Source organism: Rhinoraja longicauda, chromosome 25, assembly GCF_053455715.1.
Source record: "Rhinoraja longicauda isolate Sanriku21f chromosome 25, sRhiLon1.1, whole genome shotgun sequence".
NCBI lineage: Eukaryota > Metazoa > Chordata > Chondrichthyes > Rajiformes > Arhynchobatidae > Rhinoraja > Rhinoraja longicauda.
Genome location: NC_135977.1, coordinates 22408313 through 22431828, shown reverse-complemented (window position 1 = coordinate 22431828; position 23516 = coordinate 22408313). Strand labels below are relative to the sequence as shown.

At 41.1% G+C, this 23516-nt stretch overlaps 1 protein-coding gene across 1 annotated transcript in view; it reads right to left on the bottom strand.

The window, feature by feature from the left end:
- cfap251 (cilia and flagella associated protein 251) overlaps positions 1–21143 on the bottom strand; it is a 52817-nt gene extending 31674 nt beyond the window's left edge. Inside the window, exons 1-8 of the mRNA XM_078421167.1 lie at positions 21018–21143; positions 12497–13060; positions 9780–10031; positions 8451–8591; positions 6044–6153; positions 3805–3913; positions 2035–2115; positions 832–909 (exon numbers count right to left, since the gene is read on the bottom strand). Of these exons, the coding sequence (XP_078277293.1) occupies positions 832–909; positions 2035–2115; positions 3805–3913; positions 6044–6153; positions 8451–8591; positions 9780–10031; positions 12497–13051 (1326 nt within the window). The 5' untranslated portion in view covers positions 13052–13060; positions 21018–21143. The remainder of the gene's footprint in view (positions 1–831; positions 910–2034; positions 2116–3804; positions 3914–6043; positions 6154–8450; positions 8592–9779; positions 10032–12496; positions 13061–21017) is intronic.
- Positions 21144–23516: the final 2373 nt, after the last annotated feature.

Genomic DNA, 23516 nt, shown 5'->3' with positions numbered 1-23516 from the left:
ATGGAGGTTTACAAAATTATGAGGAGCCTGCCAGAATCGTACCATTTTCTTAGGGGAGGAGAGTCTAAAAATAGAAGGCACAGGTTTAAGATGAGAGGGAAGAAATTTAAAAGGGATTTCAAGGCTAAATCTTTCACATAGAAGATTATGCATATTTAGAATGAGCTGCCAGAGGAGATAGTGGAGGCAGGTACGATTACAACATTTAAAAGTCATTTGGACAGGTTCATGAATAGGAAAGGAGTAGAGGGATATGAACCTAATATGCTCAAATGACATTAGCATAGACAGGTTTCACAGTCGGCATGGATGGGCTGCACTATAATGGCTAATCTCTGCGTTGTATGTTTCTACGATGCTATGCATTTGAATGTATTAAAAAAAAATTAACTTTCCTTTTTTAATTTTACATCCCTTCCAATTAAAATAGATAAGGTGCCAAAGGTAATTTTACCTATTTCTTTGTGAAATCTTTTACTAAAGACATTTTCAAAGTAATGAAATTACTATATTGTATTTTACTGTATAGAATAGTCAATAAATTAAACGTGAACTAGGTTTCATCCTAGATGAAACTGCATACTACCAGGCATCATGCAGAACATTGCTGTAAGTGTTTTCTAGATTCTCTGAAAAACACTTTCTGCTGTCCTAAATAAAATAAAGTCTGAAGAAGGGTCTCGACCTGAAACTTCACCCATTCCTTCGCTCCAGAGATGCTGCCTGTCCTGCTGAGTTACTTCAGCTTTTTGTGTCTATCTTCAAAATAAAGTAAAACTTGGACAAAGAAAATGAATGGATCATGCTCTGCCAATATTCTTTATTACTCACCCAACTATAGAAAACAACTTCAGTTTTGTTGTTGCTGAGTAGCTCAGTGTTATCTTCAGGATTAAACACTATAAAAGTCTAAAAAAACAGTATATTAAAAATATGCCAGCAATCTACTTTTCAACATGTTACAAGTCAACTGCAGAACAAGTGATTTAAGAACTGCAGAACATGTGATCAGACAAGTGATTTAAGTTAAAAATCCAAAATCAATTTCCAATACAGATTCATTCCTGATAACTGAATAAAAGGATAATTGCAATTGTAAACTATCATGTTTAAAATCTAAGTTAATAATTACAAAAACTAAATGATCAATGCAAGATCAAGGCTTTTGCAGTTTAGAAAATGTTCCCATTCAGTTAATTTGAGATCAAAAAGTACACAACAGAAAAAATATTAAGACTTCATAGAAATATGGAAATTTAGTGTTGATAACTAATGACCAACTGGACTCTTTCTCACAATAAATACATTGTAAGCATAGCAATAGATTGACTTTTAATGCAAGGTAAGTAAGCCTTGGAATAATCAAAAGTATAACCAAGGCACAAAAATATATTCATGGGCCAACAAAGTTGTCAATAGAAATGAATGAGAGGGAGGGTTCTCCCTGATGTCCTGTCAAATGTCTTTCCTTTAAACAACATCACAGAAACAGAATACCTCCACACTGCAAATACTGTTTGCGGGAAAAGCAAACAGTAGATGGTTGGTAACTAAGGAATGTAGATAAATAGAGAGACCTTGAAGTTCAAGTACTTGAAATTCCTCATCACTACTGATATGGTGGTGAGGAAAGCACTGTAATAAACTTGCCTTCATAGATCAGGCATAGAATATAAAAACTGGGATTTTATTTTGCAACTTTACAAAACACTACTACAAAAGACTACATTTAGTGAGAAGAAAAAGTTTTAAAATTGGATTTGAGGGGTGTTTTGTTTTCCACAGAGAGTGGTCACTTTTTGGAACTAACTGCCAAAGGAGGTTGTGAAATCAGATACATTTCCAATACATTTGAATATTTAAATAGGCACGGCATAGAAGGATATGATCTTAATGAGGATGAATGGCATTTATATAAATGGGCAAAAGGTCCACCATGAACATAATCGCCAAAAGGCACGTTTCTCTGTTGTCCTACTCTATAACTCCATGAACTTATGAAAAAAGCATTGCAATGAATAACTTAAACCATACCTGAGGGCCGAAAGCAGGACTCAGGTCCACGGAACAAAGTGATCCTGTATTTTCTGAACTCCAGTCCCATATACATACTCGCTTAAAAGAATAGCACAAAATTCATGGTTTGATTCACATAAGTAAAAGGGGATGCAAATATGTCTGACAAATTCCAAGGCACAAAAATCATAATTTTCATTTTTTTCCAATCTGACATTTTTTCCAATCTAGTCCATTAAAACATTTCAAACCAGAATCACAAAATATGCTTTGTGACTACAAGTTCCCACAAACAGCATTTGTGTTATACTTTCTCTCTTTACCCAAAACATGTTATCCAGTTTACTAGATAATCTTCATTTGAATCTACTCATATGATCAAATACAGCATCTAAAGCAATTTCTGGCCTCTGGGTTTTTGCAATTCGCAAGACTTTTTCTTTGCACTCCTGTTTATTGTACACATGTTACCCTTTGACAACATTATGCAACGTCATGAGGTCACATATAACCAATGCGAACTAGCACTCTCCACCATCTTCTTCAACTCCTCTACTATCTATGTTACTAGAGTGCTTTCAAAACTCAGTTCTGGGCGAGTTGCAATTTCCTGCAGCTAAATATTATAAATTAGAAATACATGGTTATAAACTCAGGATCCCCGTCAATAACTTGATCAACCTAACCAAAGATTGCAACCAACCCGAATGCATGCTTGATAACTTACCTAACCTCCAAATCCTCAACACAAAATCTCCTTGCTTTCACATGCAACATCAACCGCCTCCAAACTCACCTCAGCTTATCTGCTACTGAAACACTCCTCCATACCATTGTCACCTGTAGACTGAATTCCAATGGAATGCTAGAAGTCACAATTAAGCAATCTGATCTTTAACTTCCACCCACAAGAGGATCTGCAGGCAACCAATTTAACAGGGTTAAAACATAAATTAAGTAAGAAACTAAAAGAAGTAATAAAGAAATTGCTGTTTTTCTTCTATTTATCCATTTTGCATTTTTCCAGAAGCTTCAGTTGCCCTGGGCTACAGTTTTACACACCAACAATTATTGATCCATGTGGACATATCTTATTACATGTGTTTAGTCATCAAGAATGAATAGACCAATTAATCCAAGCAATAAAAGGGATCATTTCCAGGTGCAAGCTGTCCTCACCCAAGCACTCAATGCTTGCACTTTCTGCCAGTGGTCACAAGCTAACAAAAATTAACAGACCTATCATTCCTCTCTGTAGCCGGGTATATTAAGCTTCATATTGCAGTCTTTGACATAACATTCTGCTTTCTCTTCTTGAACAATGAAATATTGTTCTCCATTTTTTTTTCTAATGGTGTATGATTTCAATTAGTATTTCACATCAATTCATTGTTTACTTGACTCCTTGAAAACAATGACAATAATAGCAAAGTGACAAATGAACAAGTTGCACAAGGGTCAAAGTGATAGGAGCAGAATTAGGCCATTCAGCACATCAAGTCTACTCCGCCATTTAATCATGGCTGATCTATCTTTCCCTCCTAACCCCATTCTTCTCCTTTCTCCCCATAACCCCTGACACCTGTACTAATCAAGAATCTATCTATCTCTGGCTTAAAAATAACCATTGATGGCCTTCACAGCCTTCTCTGCCTCATATCCAACAAAAATGCTGTTTGTACATACAGGGTTAAAATATTCCTTTGTATATTATGTTAGAGTTAATAAATGAAAATATTTTGAAAGGCAGTAAAACTGATTGAAAATAATAACTTATTAGTTATGCACCTGAATTGCTCCTGTTCCAATTGTTGCAAGGTACTTGGCATCGTGAGACATTGCTAAGGCTCGAACTCCACCCTCAGGGTGACAGTCAAAAAGTGTTTGTACAGGTACACTGCAAGCCAAGAAGTAAACACTTAGTGGTTATAAACTAAGTTCAATACTCCAATTTACAAAAATAAAGTTATTACTTATTATGATATTTGATGACAGCAAGTTACATGATAGGAATAATCAGTCTTTTTGAATATGTAAAAAAAACATACTTTTAAACCAAATATTGATTCCTGAAAGACATTAATTCTAATAAAGTGCATTTTCCTCAATTCTCACACAAATGCTAATTTTACGTGCACTCCTTGAAAGAAATATTGTTTTTCCGGAGCACCTGTCATGATGCCTCACCATCTCACAAAAGCCCCGTAACCATAAGAAGTTTGACTAAATTTTAGTAATTATTATGTACGAAATATAACTGCCCAATGTACTGCGCACTGCCAATTTGTGCCCGGCAAGCTCACTCATGCAGCTGTCAGGCTTTGTCCTGCCCCTCCTATCTTCCAGCTTATTACCTGGCAGGCTTTGTCCTGCCCCTCCTCTCTTCCAGCTTCCTTCCCTGCCCCCCTACAAGCAGTCCGAAGAAAGATTCCGATTTGAAACGTCGCCTGACCATTTTCTCCTGAGGTGCTGCTTGACCCTTTGTGCTACTCCAGCACTCTGTGTCTTCTCACTCATGCAGAACTGTGATAATGTATTGATCATTTTTGTGACATTGCCTCAAGGATAAATATTGACCAAGACAGTAAGTAAATTACAAAGCATTTTATCACCAAGAGTGAAACTTTAGGATTACCAAACAACTTTCACAAATTTCAAAGGATGAATATTAAACCAGAAATCTAATCTTTGTAATAGTGCCTTGGATATTTTAATTCCACCAAGAAGGTTAATAGTGTCTCAGTTTAATGTTTCATTTAAAAGACAGTCATCTTTGATGGTTCATCACTGGAGCTAGAGAGCCTAGATTTATATGATCTAGTTTTTGAAGTAAAATAAGAACCTACAATCTTATAACCCAAGAGCAAGAGTGCTCTAACTGAAGTGCCAAATTCAAGAAAACCCTTTCCTACTATCATAATGTAGGAATTTTAAAATATGCAGGCATTGCCGACAAGGCCAGTACATTTTATGCATCTCTAATAGTCTTTGGGAAGGTGGTGGAAGGCCACCTTTGAAAATCCCTTTGCACTCTGCATGTGGCCTCACTCTGGCAGTGGAGGACAGAAAGTGAGAGGAGTCAAAAGGGAAGTTATTAAGAGTGAGGGCAAGCTCTGCCAAGCAGAGAAGAGTATTAGTTGAGGCTAACTAATTGGGTCTCAGTTCAAGGAAGAACCCTAAGGGCTTACTGATGGGGAATGGAGGTCTATGGGGACTGGATAAACATGAGACGATGAAGACACTCAGGTTTTGTTAAAGAACCAAGCTAGTAATCAACGACGATGGAACGTTTTCTGTTACTGGACAATAGATTTTTTTTTAAATACAAATGTGTACAGAATAGCAATTTGACAGAGAGATTGTCTGATCCAATATTGGCGGTTCATTTTTCTGATTATTATAATTTTTGTTTGAGATGCATAATATCAAATTTTCTAACTCATTATTATTCTTTATGTTGTCCTGAATGTATATACTTCTCAATCTCCAAAACTTCTGTCTATACTACCTCACGATGATGGGGTACTTAAAAAATTTATAAATGGGCAACGTCAGCCAAAGACCATGAATTTCCCCACAAATGGGTTGGATGGAAAATCTAGAACTAGAGCGACCATATTATCCAACATCCCAGTTGCATTCCAGCATTGGAAACAGGAGACATAAGAGATTGCAAATGTTTGACTCTGGAGAAACAAAGAACCCTCTAGAGGAACTCAGTGGACTGATGATGTTTCAGATTGGGACGGTTCATCTGCACTGGAAGAACAGAGGACTTTAGCCAATATAGATAGATCATTGAGGAGGGAGGTGTAAGACCTGGCAAACGATAGGTTGTAATAGAGCTTCTGCCTTCTTAAATACAGATAATGTATGGAGACCAACTTAAACGAGAAAGGACGAAAAATCTAATCATTTAAATTCTCCAATTAAAACAAGTTAGATATAGCATGTTAAAGGTACACCAATGATACAGACACATACAAAACTAATTTAATAAAACTAATTATAACATATTCAAACTTACCCTGAGAAAGTGTCCCATACAATAACTAAACTCTCTGGGCTTTGGTCTGCTGTTGCTATCCATCTCCTGTTGCCGCACACAGCTATACATGAAATGAGGCTAGCATGTCCCTAAAGAATCGTAAGTTATATAAGGAGATTAAAAATGGATTTAATATACAAAATTTAGCATTTTAATAGCAATCCTGCAGTTGACATTACTCAAAGGTTCAGTACTAATTGCATTTTAAATTTGCATTTTTAATGTTTTTGAAATAGTGGTTTACTCATGAATAAAAGGAATCTCAATATATATGATTGAATTGGTATCCTTATTAAATAAATAACTCATATGGACTTTTACAAATGATCGGTGTAATATGAATGCAGGTCTACTTGAGCAAGAACAACTGAACTGCCTTTGGTAAGAGATCTATCTGAAATTATTGAAATTGGTTTCTTATAACCATGTGTACCAAGATTCAATGACAAACTTTGTTTGTGTACTATTCAGGCAAATCCTGCCATACATAAGTATCTCATGGTAAGACAAAAGAGAAAACAAAACTGAATGCAGAATATAGTGTTGCAGCTACAGAGAAAGTGAACATAGAAAATAAGGGGGGATCTTATTGAAACATATAAGATAATTAGGGGATTGGACACATTAGAGGCAGGAAACATGTTCCCAATGTTGGGGGAGTCCAGAACAAGGGGCCACAGTTCAAGAATAAGGGGTAGGCCATTTAGAACGGAGATGAGGAAGAACTTTTTCAGTCAGAGAGTGGTGAAGGTGTGGAATTCTCTGCCTCAGAAGGCAGTGGAGGCCAGTTCGTTGGATGCTTTCAAGAGAGAGCTGGATAGAGCTCTTAAGGATAGTGGAGTGAGGGGGTATGGGGAGAAGGCAGGAACGGGGTACTGATTGAGAGTGATCAGCCATGATCGCATTGAATGGCGGTGCTGGCTCGAAGGGCTGAATGGCCTACTCCTGCACCTATTGTCTATTGTCTATTGTCTAAGTAGTCGGGCCACACTGAGGTAAATTGGGATATCAAATCTTGACCCTTAACACACGAGAGGTCCATTCAAGGTGTTCTTGAATCTGGTGGTACATGCTTTCAAACTTTTGTATCTTCCGCCTGAAGGAAGAAGGGAAAAGGCAGGATGACTGGGCTGTGACTTGTTTTGGATTATATTGGCTGCTTTTCCGAGGCAGCGGTAAGTGTAGATGGGGTTGGAGGCTGAATCAAGTGCAGATGGGAGTGCATGATGGACTGGGCTGCGTTCACAACTATGCAATTTCTTGTGGTCTTGGGCAGAACAGTTGCAATACCAATAGTGATGCACCTGGATAGGGTGCTTTCTAAGGTGCATCTGTAGAAATTTGTAAGAAACATTAGAGACTTCTGAAGAAGTAGTGTGGTTTTTTGACCGTGGTGTCAATATGGTCAGACCAGAACAAATTGTTTGTGATAATTACACCAAGGAACCTGAAGCTCTCAACCAACTCTACCTCAGCACCACTGATGCAGGCAGGGTGAGTACTCCACCCACTTCCTGACGTTCATGACTAGCTCCTTCCTTTTGCTGACATTGAGGGAGAGGATGTTGTCTTGACACCATGCTACTTAGCTCTCCATCTCCTTCCTGTACTCTGACTCTGTTGTTTGAAATCCCGCTCACTGTGGTGGTGTCATCTACAACTTGTAAATGGAGTTATTGTAGACTGTGGTCAAACAGCTCTGAATGTAAATGGAGTAATACAGTCATGAGTGTATAGTGTTTGTCGTACTAAGATAGTTAAGTCATCGTCCTCATTCCATTCACACTTTGGCTGTTGAAAAACACGACAAAAGATAGCAGAAATTTTGCCACTTTTTGTTTTGAATATTTAACTTACAAATTTTGGTCTGATGCTGGAAAAGGTGACGCGGTATCATTGAGGAAGGGAGAGGGGACCAAATGGATAATCATAGACCAATTGGTATAAAATCTTAATTAAGCTAGATAAAATTAATATATTGGGAAAAGTGCAGTTTAGTTAAGAACATTCAGCATGGATTTGTACAAGGCAAGTTATGTCTGACAAATCTTAATTCTTTTAGGAAATTATATTGAATTAGATAGTTCCTCTGTCCCCTCCCCCTTCCCAGTTCTCCCTCTATCTTCCTGTCTCCACCGATATCCTTCCTTTGTCCCGCCCCCCTGACATCAGTCTGAAGAAGGGTCTCGACCCCAAAAAGCGTCACCCATTCCTTCTCTCCTGAGATGCTGCCTGACCTGCTGAGTTACTCCAGCATTTTGTAAAATATTTCAGCTCAGTACCGAGCAATTGGCCCAACAGATCTTTGCCAGTATTGAACTCCCTTACCACACTTTCATATATCACTCTATTAACACAAAAACAAAATTATGTCCAAATTACTTGCCTGCAAGAGATGTTGACGGGTAATTGAAAAATTATTCATAACTGCAGTATGTGAAGAAGCATAAAGGATCAACCTCCTGTTGTCAATATGCAGAGCATACACTGGAGAATCTTTATTAATTCCAAAGGACCATATTAAGTTCTATTAAAAGAAAGTAAATTTGTTCTATCTTTCAATTGCCTAATGTAAATATTTGTATTCCTTCCATTTTAAACAATTATGCAAAATAAGTGTGAACATTGAAGGCATGGTGTGTAAATTCGTATTTTTAATGCAAGCATAATTTTCTGGTTGCTTTTTTTTGTACCACATGCAACGCGAGACGATTAATGTACATTTTTTTACACAGAGGCTGGTGGCTGCCTTTGGCGGTGGTGGTGGATGCAGATATGATAATGGCATTTAAAATGCTTTTGGATAGGCACGGATGTGCAGGGAATGGAGGGATATTGATCATGTGCAGGCAGATGAGATTAGTTAGTCTTGGCATCATATTTGGCACCAAAGGGACTATTTCTGTGCTGTACTGTTCTATGTTCTACGTTCTAAGTCTGGAAAAAGCTGTGGTCTGCTTAAAATCTTTGCCTTCCCATAGATGGAATACTGCTGAGCAATACAAGTCAAGGTCCATGAAAACATCCTGTTGGAAGGGCAAGGAGAATATTCTGTGGGATGCAGGAAGAGAGAGCTCTTTTGTAATGCCAAACCTCCCAAATCTCTTTTGCATACAACGTAAAAGGACATGGCCTTATTGGTTGTGATGATTAAACAAAGAGAGATTGCTCTAGGCATGACTGCAATGTACAACCATATTAACTGCAAATAAGTAAATATTGCTTGTGTTTGGATGAACTATCTGTACAAAATTTTCAGTGGATTTCTTTTCCTATGAAATAAATTAATTATCAAAAACAAATTTACCCAAAAGAACTGAAGCAGAATATTTTTTTAATTTACTAAATGATTATTAATAACAGAGAAAGAGGTAAATATGTTAAAATGAGATTCTAATTGGCATAATGTATTAGAATATCAACACGTCTTTTCAAAAATTATTATTTTATTCCACAATGTTACCTCAACTGTGTAATAGCCATAAGGATATTCACCTACAAGTATCTAAAATACCTCCCAGTGACTTCTTAAAAAGCCGTAACAATAATGTTTTGGCAATAGTTGTCAGCCTTCTTGAAATGATTATTGTGTAGCATGGGAGAGAGAATTTAAAAGAGGTGAGAAGAATATTAGATTATGGAAGGAGGGAACAGGCAAAGCTCTTTTCCGCTGGACAAATCAATGTTATTTGGTAGTTGTTACCAAACTTCTTACCAAAGAATTTTGCTTAATATAAGAGTGTTCTTCAAACACAGTGTCACAAATTGCTGTATCAACCACCGAGGACTCTGTCAGACATTCTGTCAGAGGAACGTCTGTTCCTACTGCCACTGCACAGCGCAATAAATCCTGTAATATTGTGTCCACTTGGCACATCTCATCGGTACCCAGCCTTGCAGGAGCAGAAGAAACCCGTGCCTGTCCATCTGTTTTAGCACCAACTAATCCTAAATCATCCTTTGCTCGCTGTAAAACAAATTAAAATTATTGATTTGCACTCAAAACTGTAATGTACAGACAATTTTAATTAGTCCCAACTAATATATTTTCCTGCAGAATAGCTAGTTTTATGAACCATACAAACATTTGGGAACAATGATGAGGCAGACACAAAAATTATCTTAAACCTAAAATGTCTTAAAATTAAAAAGAATTTTCATCCAAACAATATCTGAATGATAAATTAATAATGCATGGTAATCATTCTCCTAATGTTTGCAAAGACTTGGGTGGCAGGAGAATGGGGTTGAGAGGAAAATATAGATCAGCCATGATTGAATGGCAGAGTAGACTCAATGTCTAAATGGTCTAATTCTGCTCCTATGTCTATGGGCTTGTCAGAAACAATGCAACGTACAATATCACTGTCCACCACTTGAATACATTTCATTAAAAGCAGTTAATTGTAATTTTTTTCTGTGTTCTCCATGTACTGCTTTTCACTGTACCTTGGTGCACGTGACAATAAACAAAACTAAATATAAGATATTTAAGCATGGAACTACAAGGATACAGAGTGACAATTAATAACTGACATCAGATTGAGAAATTCTACTGTTGACATGAGACCATGAATGCAGCAGGCCTCAGCCTCTGGATAAGGTCTTAACCAGAGGGCTGAGTCAAAGTTGGTTCAAGGGCTAAAGCCATAGGGACACAATGCCCATATCCCCTGCTATACTTGTGCCTGAATTTCTCCACCCAAAATATCTCAACCCTTCTCAATCGCCACTCATGAACTAAATCTCACTCACTTGAGACCTCCCACTTATGTGCCTACCCAAATCTGCCTGCCATCAATCCTACCTCATGACTCTTTTCCCCCAATCTCTCATATCCCTGCAATCTTCTGGAATTTTTTGAGGATGTAACAAGGAAAATTGACAGGGGAGAGCTGGTGGATGTGGTGTACCTCAACTTTCAGAAAGCCTTCGACAAGGTCCCACATAGGAGATTAGTGGGCAAATTTAGAGCACATGGTATTGGGGGTAGGGTACTGACATGGATAGAAAATTGGTTGACAGACAGAAAGCAAAGAGTGGGGATAAATGGGTCTCTTTCAGAATGGCAGGCAGTGACTAGTGGGGTACCACAAGGCTCGGTGCTGGGACCGCAGCTATTTACAATATACATTAATGACTTGGATGAAGGGATTAAAAGTACCATTAGCAAATTTGCAGATGATCGAAGCTGGGTGGTAGTGTGAGGTTGCAGGGTGACTTGGACAGGTTGTGTGAGTGGGCGGATGCATGGCAGATGCAGTTTAATGTGGATAAGTGTGAGGTTATCCACTTTGGTGGTAAGAATAAGGCGGCAGATTATTATCTGAATGGTGTCAAGTTAGGAAATGGGGACGTACAACGAGATCTGGGTGTCCTAGTGCATCAGTCACTGAAAGGAAGCATGCAGGTACAGCAGGCAGTGAAGAAAGCCAATGGAATGTATAGGAGCAAATAGGTCCTTCTGCAGTTGTATAGGGCCCTAGTGAGACCGCACCTGGAGTACTGTGTGCAGTTTTGGTCTCCAAATTTGAGGAAGGATATTCTTGCTATTGAGGGCATGCAGCGTAGGTTTACAATGGCGGGACTGTCATATGTTGAAAGACTGGAGCGGCTAGGCTTGTATACACTGGAATTTAGGATGAGAGGGGATCTTAGCGAAACATATAAGATTATTAAGGGCTTTGACACGTTAGAGGCAGGAAACATGTTCCCAATGTTGGGGGAGTCCAGAACCAGGGGCGACAGTTTAAGAATAAGGGATAGGCCATTTAGAACGGAGATGAGGAAAAACCTTTTCAGTCAGAGAGTTGTAAATCTGTGGAATTCACTGCCTCAGAAGGCAGTGGAAGCCAATTCTCTGAATGCATTCAAGAGAGAGCAAGATGGAGCTCTTAAGGATAGCGGAGTCAGGGGGTATGGGGAGAAGGCAGGAATGGGGTATTGATTGAGAATGATCAGCCATCGAAGGGCCGAATGGCCTACTCCTGCACCTATTGTCTATTGTCTAATGCCCTTTACCAATCACTTTGGTTCCTCACGAACCTCTTCCTGATTTCTCTCACCCCATCATGATCATCTTCCACACAGTTCCCATTATCCACCAACCAATTTCTCTTATTCATCTTTTCAGCCAATCTCTCCTTCCTCTGAGATTCCCCATTTTCAATCTGTTTCACTTGCTCTGAATAATCCCCTCCCTAATCTCCCAGCCTCCCCTGCTATCCTCTTTCCTAATCGCTCTTGCTCCTCCATTAACCCCATCTCCAGTTTCTCACCATCCATCGTTTACTAAACATATTTTCCTTCCCCTGTGATCCTCATCCACTAATTTTTCTCTTTGCCCACGTCTCCTCTTCCCACTATTTCCTTCCCCAAGTTCCCAGCCTGGCACCCCTACAATAAATAACATGTATCAATATTTGCACTGACCTGTTCTGTATCCAGGGAACTCGTGTCTCTCTCTATTTCTGGAATATTTTCTGTGGAAGACCGGGGCTGATCTGTTATTGGGGTTTGTGGTGGACTTTGGTTTTCTGGTTTAACCTGATCCAATTGATCTTCAATTTTAATTTGTTCTTCACTTTCATTATCTTGTATGTTTTCCGTATGTTCATCTGATTGTATTTCAACATCAGGTGTTGGAGAAGTGAATTCCTGTTCAGCACTTTCCGAGTCTACATCTTCAAACACTATTTCATTCTGTTGATCAATAATGTCAATTGCTTCTGGTGTGTCTTTATTTCCATTCACATTATTATTAATAATCTGTCCAGTCTCTTCAGGAGATGAAATTCTTTCACTCCCTGCTGCATTTTCGGGGTCAGAGGAAACATGAGTTGAAACTTGAGTTTCCTCTGGTTTCAATATTCTTTCCTCGTCCAAAGGTTCTTCAACATCCTTCATTAATTCTTCAGGTTCATCAGACATTAGACTTGAAACTTCACTTGGTATATTATTGGTGGGTTCCTTCTCACTTTCAGCCATATTTGATCACTGAAAAAAGTTTCATACATTGTAACTTCCCACATTGCAAATGTCCCACCTCAGCTGTAGTATTCTGTGTAGAAGATTGGAGGTTAGCAGTGGATACAAAGTGGAACGAAAACAACAAGGAAAATAGTGGACAATTTATTCAGTTGATTACACAATCAGGCAATTTGGCTGGAAATGTAGCCATCAGGGAGATGAAGTAAAGTAAATTAAAGACGGAAATAAATTACTTCAATTCAAAAGAAACAGTGCAAAGAAGAAAAGGAAGACATCAAGGAATACCCTGGCAAAAGCAAGAATTCAGGATGGTTTGAATATACCTACAATCATGGGTGTATCTGAAACTGTGAAGGTTCATTTGAAATCCGCATGGAATAGGATGGAGGCAGAGACATTTGATAGGGACAGTGATATAGCCAAAGGAGAGAATTTTTGTCAACAAGTTATTTGAGAGAAGAAGGGAAACAGAAACCACTGAAGATGAGCAAAGTGAGAAAGACAGGTGAAGTCCCAGCAAAGGGAGAAAGAAAACTTCTTTAAGATGGGCATTCCTAGAAGAGAGGAGGCAGTCCATTGCAACTGAAAAGCAAACAACTGCTGAGGTTAGAAAATTGATAATAAATGGTGGAGATGACCAGCAAATCAGGCAATATCTGTGGCAAGAGAACCAGAGTTAACATTTTGGTCAGTGGTGCCACATCAGAATCATTGTTTTATGATCCCTAGCATCCACTCTCCAGCTATTTAATCAGCCTCACTTTCTTGCTCCATCCGCATAGATTCCAAACTTTCCCCTTCAAGTATTTAATGCAACCAGAGTATAATTTTCCTGTTCTGATTTACACCTTCTCTTATCCTCCTCTAAACAAACTTTGCTCTGCAACGGCTCCAAGAGGATTGATTTAAGATCCTCTCACTAGTGGTTTACAAGGTTCAAGCACTGTCTATCCCACTGCTGATCCCTACTGATATTTAGTAATACTGGACCTTCATGGGACATTCTAGGCCATAAACAACAGCAGCGCTGTGTTCCAAAAATATTGGTAAAATCATGTAGAAGCAGAGAACTGCTGAAGCTAGTTTACCAAGGAAAGAAAAAAAATGCTGGAGTAACTCAGCAGGACAGGTAACATCCCTGGGGGATATGGATAGGTGACATTTTGGGTTGGGACTTCTTCAGACTCATGAATATCATGCCCTGGCATGTCCACAACTATGCTCTTACAGCAATATAATAATCAATTATAAAACAACAATTGGGGGAATTTAGTCTGCAAACAGACAGGGCAAAACAACTGAACAATAACAATGTGAAGAATGAATTTATAGAATGCATGAGATTATTTCAGATCAGTGTGCTGAGAAACCAGTGTGATAACATGTGACTTTGGTTCTGGCTGCTCGAAGAAGTATTAATAGATAAGCTTTCAGTTAAGGGGATTTAGGGCAGTGTTATTATATTATAGAAATGAATATAAGAAAATTGCACATCATTTACACGTAATAAAAAATATAATGCACATAATGTGTGCATTGGCTATGATAGATTAGAAAATTGCAACAAAATTTGTGACAGTAAACATGTAATAACTGAGATTTAAAGAATTAATATATTGTTCCCAAGTAATATGGATGCCTTTAAACAAAACAAAAATCTAATCCCAGTCTCCTTCTCTCCCCTTGTTCATCAAATTGATTCATGGGTTGGAGGATTTATCACATGTGGAGAAATAATGTAGACTGGACCTGGGCATATTCAAAAATTCTTATGGGGGTTTATTGCAGTAAATGAAAAGTTATTGTCTCTCCCGTCTGTCATATTCAAATCATATAGTTACAATCCCAAGACAAGGTTCAACCGTTCAAGACAGATGAGAAGGAATTACTTTACCCAGTCTTTGGAATTCCCTTACAAATAGACTGTTGTGCTCATTTGTTCTGAGCAATAAAGGCAAAAACAATGGATATTTAGTTGGTATTGATATATTTGATGAGCTGTGGTCTTATTAAATAGTGTAGTAGGCACAAAGGACCTAAAGGCCTGTCCCACTTAGGCGATTTTTTAGGCAACTGCCGGTGACTGTCATAGTCGGTCGCCGAAATACAGGCGACTGGACCCCCCTATGACAATGTCTACAACAAGCTACAACAACCTACCACCTGGTCGACGTCAAGCTACGGCAAGCTACCGACAACGGGCAGCCCAATCGTCGCGACTTAGGACATATACCGACGTCCGTACCTACGACAACCTATGACGATACCTACGACAACCTACGACCACACAGGCGACAACCTACAATAACCGAAGTCAACCTACATCCACCCGCGACAAGCTACGACAAGCTACGACCATGTCGGCGACAACTGAAGACAATTCACGTCATTTTGGAACAATGGAATCACCCAGTTTCCCTATAAAAGGTGTAGGGTAGGGTTTCCAATCATTCTGCCTCATGACTACCATGGAGCATCATCAGAGGCCATTGCTCTCACAAAAAGAAGCCCTGCTGCTTGCAGCGGCCCTCATGCTTAAAGATCAGCAAGCCAGGACAAGAAGAATGGGGAAGAAGCCCAAGAAGCCCGTGGCGGCACGGTGGCGCCTTAGAGTTGCTGCCTTACAGCGAAAGCAGCGCCGGAGACTCAGGTTTGATCCTGACTACTGGCGCCGTCTGTACGGAGTTTGTATGTTCTCCCCGTGACCTGCGTGGGTTTTCTCCGAGATCTTCGGTTTCCTCCCACACTCCAAAGACGTACTGGTATGTAGGTTAATTGGCTGGGCGAATGTAAAAATTGTCCCTAGTGGGTGTAGGATAGTGTTAGTGTGCGTGGATCGCTGGGCGGCGCGGACCCGGTGGGCCGAAGGGCCTGCTTCTGCGCTGTATCTCTAAATCTAAATCTAAAGAGGTCTGTGTGGTTGAAGCCCTTGTCCCTGAAGAGACCCAGGTTGGGCCAGTATGACAGCCTGATGACTGAGCTCCAGCAAGAAGTTGAGGCTGCCTTCATAAACTTCACTAGGCTCCCCCCTGAGCTGTTTCACGAGCTGAAGCCATGGATGGGCCCTCTCCTGGAGAAAAGGGAGACCTTCATGAGGAAGCCACTGGAACCAGGCCTGCACCTAACCATCACCCTCCGCTACCTGGCATCAGGAGACTCCTACAAGAGCCTCTCCTACAGCTTTCCTGAGGCCCACAACACCATCAGCAAGGTTGTCTGAGAGACCTGTGAGGCCGATCATCAATGCTTATGAAGATGAAGTCATGGACTGCCCTAGTACACCAGATGAGTGGAAGAGAGTGGCGCAGGGTTTTGATACCAGATGGAACTTCCAGAACACATGTGGGACAGTGGACGGCAAGCATGTGGCCATCAGGTGTCAACCAAATGGAGGTTCGATGTACTTCAACTACAAGAAGTTCCATTCCATCATACTCATGGCTGTGGTGGATGCAAACTACAACTTCCTGTTTGTGGATGTGGGCACACCTGGCAGTGTCGCAGATGGTGGGATCTGGAGAGAGACCTCCCTTGGGGAAGCACTGGAAGGAAGAGCAGGCTTTCCTGATCCAGAACCTCTGCCAGGAGTAGACAACCCTGACATCCCATACACACTGGTTGGTAATGACACCTTCCCACTCAGGTCGTGGATGATGAAGCCATACCCTCACAGGGGGATGTCAAGGGAGCAGAGGATCTTCAACTACAGGCTGTCCAGGGCTAGGAGTGTAGTGGAAAACGCCTTTGGCATCCTCACCAGCAGATTCAGATGCTTGCTGACTACAAAGGAGTAGGAGCCCAAGAATGTAGAGACCATTGTCTACGCAGCATGTGTCCTCCACAACCTGATCCATACCAGAAGTGCAGCAGCAGCAGCTATGGTGGAGGGTGACCAAGTGGACAACCAGACAAGCAACATCACACCAGGCTCATGGAGAATTGGAGGACAGGTTGCACCGATGAAGGGACTGGAGATATTGCCAGGAAACACCCCCAACAAGAGAGCCAAGGACCAGAGAGACCATCTCTGCACTTACTACAACTCCGAACTAGGCAGTGTACCATGGCAGAACGACATGATCTGAAGACCAGCAGCAAACAGCAAATACCACAAACAGAAGTCCACCACTCCAGGAAGAGAGCCCACAACAGACCACTAGAAAAGCCCCTTTTCAGGGCCATCCCATCCTACCAAGAGTTTAATTTTCAATGCGGTACAATGCTTGTGTTTGTGTTTGTTTTATTGATCAAAATATATGAAAAGAGATTGCTTTTCAATGCAGTGCAATGTTTGTGTTTGTGTTTGTTTTACTGATCAAAATATAGGAAATTAAAATATTTGAAAGTGATGCAACGAGACACTACTCTGAAATACAATATCATACATCAATGGAATTCACCGGTCAGCACTGGCGACAACCTACGTCATCTGGCGACAACCTATGACAGCACCTACGTCAGGAGATGTCAAGCTACACTCGTTGGCGTCAAACCCACTGTCGCCGAAAACTTTTCAACATTCTGAAAATCCAGCGGCGACCAGAAAGAACCCATGACTCTTTGGGCAACTGAGGAGACTACTCACAACCATACAGGCGACACCCCGACGACCATGTGGCGATAGCCTAGTCGCCTGTAGTCACCTAAGAAAATCGCCGAAGTGGGACAGGGGTTTTAATTGCCCACCACTGTTGCTATATGAAGCAAGAGGATCAACCCTGATTTAATGTGAAGTATAGATTGATCTGCGGGAGAGGTGGCAGGTAATTCTAAAATCGGATCAGTTTGGCAAAGCTATAAGCCACAACCACAACAAATAAAGCTAATCAATCACTCAGATCAAACCTTTACAATCCTTCCACTTCAAACTGGGAATGGTGGTGGACAATAACACTAATAAAACACTAGGAGGAGGAAGCACCAGAACATCCTGATCTACTCCGATGGTGCAGCCCAGCAGGTGAATGCTACAGACAAGGCTGAAACATTTCTAGTCAAGTCAAGTCAAGTCAATTTTATTTGTATAGCACATTTAAAAACAACCCACGTTGACCAAAGTGCTGTACATCTGATTAGGTACCAAGGAAAAAAATGAAACATACAGTAGCACGCAAACAGTTCACGGCGCCTCCTCAATGAGCCTCAAACGCTAGGGAGTAGAAATAGGTTTTGAGCCTGGACTTAAAGGAGTCGATGGAGGGGGCAGTTCTGATGGGGAGAGGGATGCTGTTCCACAGTCTAGGAGCTGCAACCGCAAAAGCGCGGTCACCCGAGCTTAAGCCTAGACCGCGGGATAGTGAGTAGCCCCAAGTCGGCCGACCTGAGGGACCTGGAGTTAGAGAGGTGGGTTAGAAGATTTTTGATGTGGGGGGGGAATGTCCATTTAGGGCTTTATATGTGCATAGGAGGAGCTTGAAGTTGATTCTGTACCGTACAGGGAGCCAGTGGAGAGAGGCCAGAATCGGGGTGATGTGGTCCCTTTTACGGGTACCCGTCAGGAGTCTCGCTGCGGCGTTTTGGACCAGTTGCAGGCGGGACAGGGAAGATTGGCTGATCCCAGTGTATAGGGAGTTGCAGTAGTCTAGGCGGGAGGAAATGAAAGCGTGAATGATTTTTTCTGTGTCGTCGAATTGGAGGAAAGGTTTGATTTTAGCTATGGTACGAAGTTGGAAGAAGCTGGCTTTTACCACAGCGTTGACTTGCTTATCAAATTTTAATGCAGAGTCAAATATCATGCCGAGGTTTTTGACATGCGGTTTGACTAGGCAGGATAGGCTTCCAAGACTGCCTGTTATCGATTTGATGGAGTCGGGGGGGGGGGCCGAATAGGATGACCTCAGACTTGCTCTCATTTAATTGGAGGAAGTTCTGTGCCATCCAACATTTTATGTCCTCAAGGCAGTGTAAGAGGCTGTTTAAATTTGACTGGTTGTTGGGTTTCAGGGGGAGGTAAAGCTGAGTGTCATCGGCATAGCAGTGGAAAGAAATGCCGTGCCTTTGAATGATTTGGCCAAGGGGGAGCATGTATAGAGAGAAGAGAATGGGGCCTAGGATGGAGCCTTGTGGAACTCCGCAGGAGAGGCTAGCTGGAGCAGAGGAATAACTGCCTATGTTGATGGCGAAACTCCTATCTTTGAGGTAGGAAGCGAACCAGCTCAAGGCAGTGCCATCAATGCCAACCGCGTACCGGAGACGGTCAATAAGGATGGTGTGGTCCACTGTATCGAACGCTGCGCTGAGGTCGAGAAGGAGCAGGATTGCACAGTCGCCGGTGTCGATGGCGAGAAGCAGGTCGTTGTGTACCTTCAACAAGGCAGACTCTGTGCTGTGGTGGGCTCCGAAACCTGACTGGAAACTTTCCAGGATGGTGTTTTGGTGCAGGTAGGGCACTAATTGGTTTAGAATTGCCTTTTCAAGGACTTTTGACAGGAATGGCAGTTTGGAAATGGATCTGTAGTTGCTAGGCAAGGTGGGGTCTAACCATATATAACCATGTTCTAACCATATATAACCATGTTATAACCATGTTATAGTGAAGATACCAGACCTGCCAAGTTACTCAAACATTTTGTGTCAACTTTTGTAATCCAGCCTTTGCAGTTCCTTGTTTCTACATATAACTTCTCCTGTGCCAATTGGATGTTCCACGTGACCTTCATCCTGAAATCCCCACCACCATTAAATCCATTCTTCAGTCAACTAGATTCACCTGAAGAGATCAACAACCGATCGAGGGCACTGAATGCAGCAAATAATTGTGGTCCCATACACTTGCTAGCTATGAAACTAAAATTCCATTCCTGAACTAGCCACTCTCCGGTACAGTTACAATACTGACATCTACCAAGCAATGTGAAAACTTAGCCAGGCATGCTCTGCCAAAAACAACAAATTAAATCTAGATTCCTATCACCCAACCAGTTGGCTCTCAAACATGAGCAAAGTGATGAAAGGTGTTATCAACAGTGCTATTATGCAACTTTCAATTGCCATTGATTTACTCACTAATACTTGAGGTTTCATTATTGCTCAGCTTCAGACCACAATACATACTCAGTTTAAACAATAACCAAAGAGCTCAATCTTAGATATGAAGTGGGAGTTCCAGCTCTTGACATTGAGGCAACATTTGTCCCAGTGTAGCATTGAGGAGCTCTGGCAAAACTGAAGGCAATAGGTACTGAGGTCAGAACATGGCATTGGGTCATGCCAAATTCAAGAAAATCTATAATCATGATCAATAGAATATCTACCCTATCTCTTTTTGTTGACCAGATTGTTGTCAAATCTCCAACTCTTGTATTGAAGGGCCACAGTTTAATGAGCACTTAACTGGGCATTAACATTGTATTTTTGTTATTTTCCATATTTAGGTTTCCTCATTAAAATCAATTTAGAGACACATGGCCACAAAGAACACTCTTTCTCAAAAGGCACAACTGAGAAGGAATTTAACCACTGAGAGAAAAGAAAATTTTCTAAATCATTCTGAGATTGGAATCATGAAGTGTTTTCAACCATGTTCACTAATTACAATTAAGTCATGTACAGGTTTTGGACATTTCTAGCAATGTCAGTATTTTTATTGCTCATTAAGGAATGAGATATGATGAAGATATGATGAAGACTATTCCATAACTTCAGAATTTTTCCCCGGTGGTAAAGTAATGGATGTCCAATTCATTAACACCCCCCTCCTCCCTTCATAACTCATCTCCAATCCACGAGTCCCCAATTTCCCTTTTCACCTCCAGCCTTTGTCACTCACTCCATCCATTTGTTAATCCGACCCCCCCCACCTGCATTCACCCATCACTTGCCAGGCTTTATTCTGCCAACATCCCTCTTTTCCAACTTTCTCACCACCTCCCATTCCATCAGTCTGAGGAAGGGTTTCAATCTGAAATGTTGCCTATCCATTCCTTCTACAAATGCTGCCTGACCCACTGAGTTCCTCCAGCACCTTTGTGTTTTGTTCAAGATTCCAGCATCTGTAGTTCATTGTGTCTTCATTATAACATGCGGTTGGTTGGTAGAAACTTTAAGAATTTTGCTTCTCCCATATTCTTGCTACCCTTATCCCTTTAGCTGGCAATTGATGTAAAGCTTTGACAGCTTGCTTCAGACCATATTGCAGCAACTACATACTGCGAAGTGGAGGAAGTGAAAATTTAGCGGCAGGTAAATTGCAAGTCAAGAGGCCCCAGCTTTGTCCTGGACGATGTGGAGTTTCTGAAGTTGATGTCGGACCTGCAATCACCCATCACACAAAATTAAAAACAAAAACTCCAGAAGCTGGAAATCTGAAATATAAACAGAAAATGCTGGAGGCACCCTGTGTCTGTCCGGGACTCTGCGCAATTTTTCGCCTGTTTGCATTCAGCACATTTTGGACGAGGGCGACGAAACGATGGAAGATGCTGAGGGGTCGGTCCCCGGGCCTTAGCTGGGTCTGCAGCCCGGTCTATCCGCTGGCCAGCCCCCCATCCCCTGCTCATTCTGCTCTGTATCTCGGCTTGCAATGATACTTTTTCAATAATATTGCCCACAGTTTCCAGCTTTAGAACGAACACACTTACCCAGAGCCAGGTCCTCAGCCGGTTTCCAGGCTCACTGCTGTTGCTAGGACACGGGCAACAACGAACCGGTTGCCAAGGGCTGGTCGAGCGGCAGTAAAAACGTAGCTGATTGGATTGCACGCAAACAATTGAAGGTACGATTCATTGCGGGGTCGGTGTTGATCCATACATTGTTACACTGATGGGTCCAAAGTGCTGGAGTAACTCAGCACTCATACTCTTTTATATTTAAGATCACCAGCTCTACACTCTTATACTGATGTAACTCAACATTTATATTCATTTTTGTTTATATTTCAGATCTCCAGCTCCTACGGTTTTTGTTTTAAAATTTGCATGTTGGGTAATTGCACTTCCAACATCAACTTCAGAAACCCAACAGGGTCCTGGACAAAGCTGGCCTCTCGACTTACTGCCGCTAAAGTTTCACTCCCTCGGTCCTGACCAGAAAAGTCAACATCCATGTTTTCGAGAGCAAATGGTTGAGCTACTGAGTTACTCCAGCACTTTGTGTCAATAGACAATACGTGCAGGAGTAGACTATTCGGCCCTTCGAGCCAGCACTGCCATTCACTGTGATCATTGCCGATCATCCACAATCAGTACCGCGTTCCTGCCTTCTCCCCATATCTCTTGACTCCGCTATCTTTAAGAGCTCTGTCTAACTCTCTCTTGAAAGTATCCAGAAAATTGGCCTCCACTGCCTTCTGAGGCAGAGAATCCCACAGATTCACAACTCTCTGGGTGAAAAAGTTTTTCCTCGTCGTTCTAAATGGCCTACCCCTTATTCTTAAACTGTGGCCCCTGGTTCTGCACTCCCCAACATCGGGAACATGTTTCCTGCCTCTAGGGTGTCCAATCCCTTAATAATCTTAAATGTTTCAATAAGATCCCCTCTCGTCCTTCTAAATTCCAGTGTATACAAGCCCAGTCACTCCAGTCTTTCAACATATGACAGTTCAGCCATTCCGGGAATTAACCTCGTGAACCTACGCTGCACTCCCTCAATAGCAAGAATGTCCTTCCTCAAATGTGGAGACCAAAACTGCACACAATACTCCAGGTGTGGTCTCACCAGAGCCCTGTGCAACTGCAGAAGGACCTCTTTACCCCTCCACTCAACTCCTCTTGTTATGAAGGCCAACATGCCATTAGCTTTCTTCACTGCCTGCTGTACCTGCATGCTTCCTTTTGTGTAAACCAGCATCTGCACTTCCTTGTTTCTCCATTGTTACGCTGATGCTTAAGTTCTGAGAATGATTACATAATTCACACAGAATCATCCTGATGAATTTGGCAAGGCACAATGGAGAAACCAGGAAACTAATTGAAAACACAATTAGACCACCTATATTGAAGCAATGACCAAGAAAGCACACCAATGCCTCTACTTCCTTAAAAGGCTTAGGAAGTTTGGCATGTGTGCTACAACTCTCACCAACTTCTACAGATGGTTCTAGTCGTGACTATTCTAAGCAATTGCAATATTGAAATCGAGACCTGTAAATTAAGCTGAAATCTTCAGTTAAATGCACTAGGTGTTTGCCATTTCCGCTAAACATGCTTGGTTATAATCAACTTGCTCTTACTCTTCCAAACAAAAAAAAACTGGCCCATGAAATACATATTCTCTAATCTAGTAACAGTTTAGTTTTAAAAATCACATCAGACAAATAAAGGCTCTGTATTCTCTGTGTTCTGTATCACTAAATGAATAGCACGTTGTTAAAAAGTCTAGTACTAGAAATTTCTTCATGACATGTTAAACAATTTCCTAGTTAAGAAATAGCACCTTCTGAAAAGATGGAGGGAAAAATATTGTTTATGAAACAGTTCGAAAGGATGGGTACAATCTTTAATGTTTGGATCCTCAGTTCAAAGTT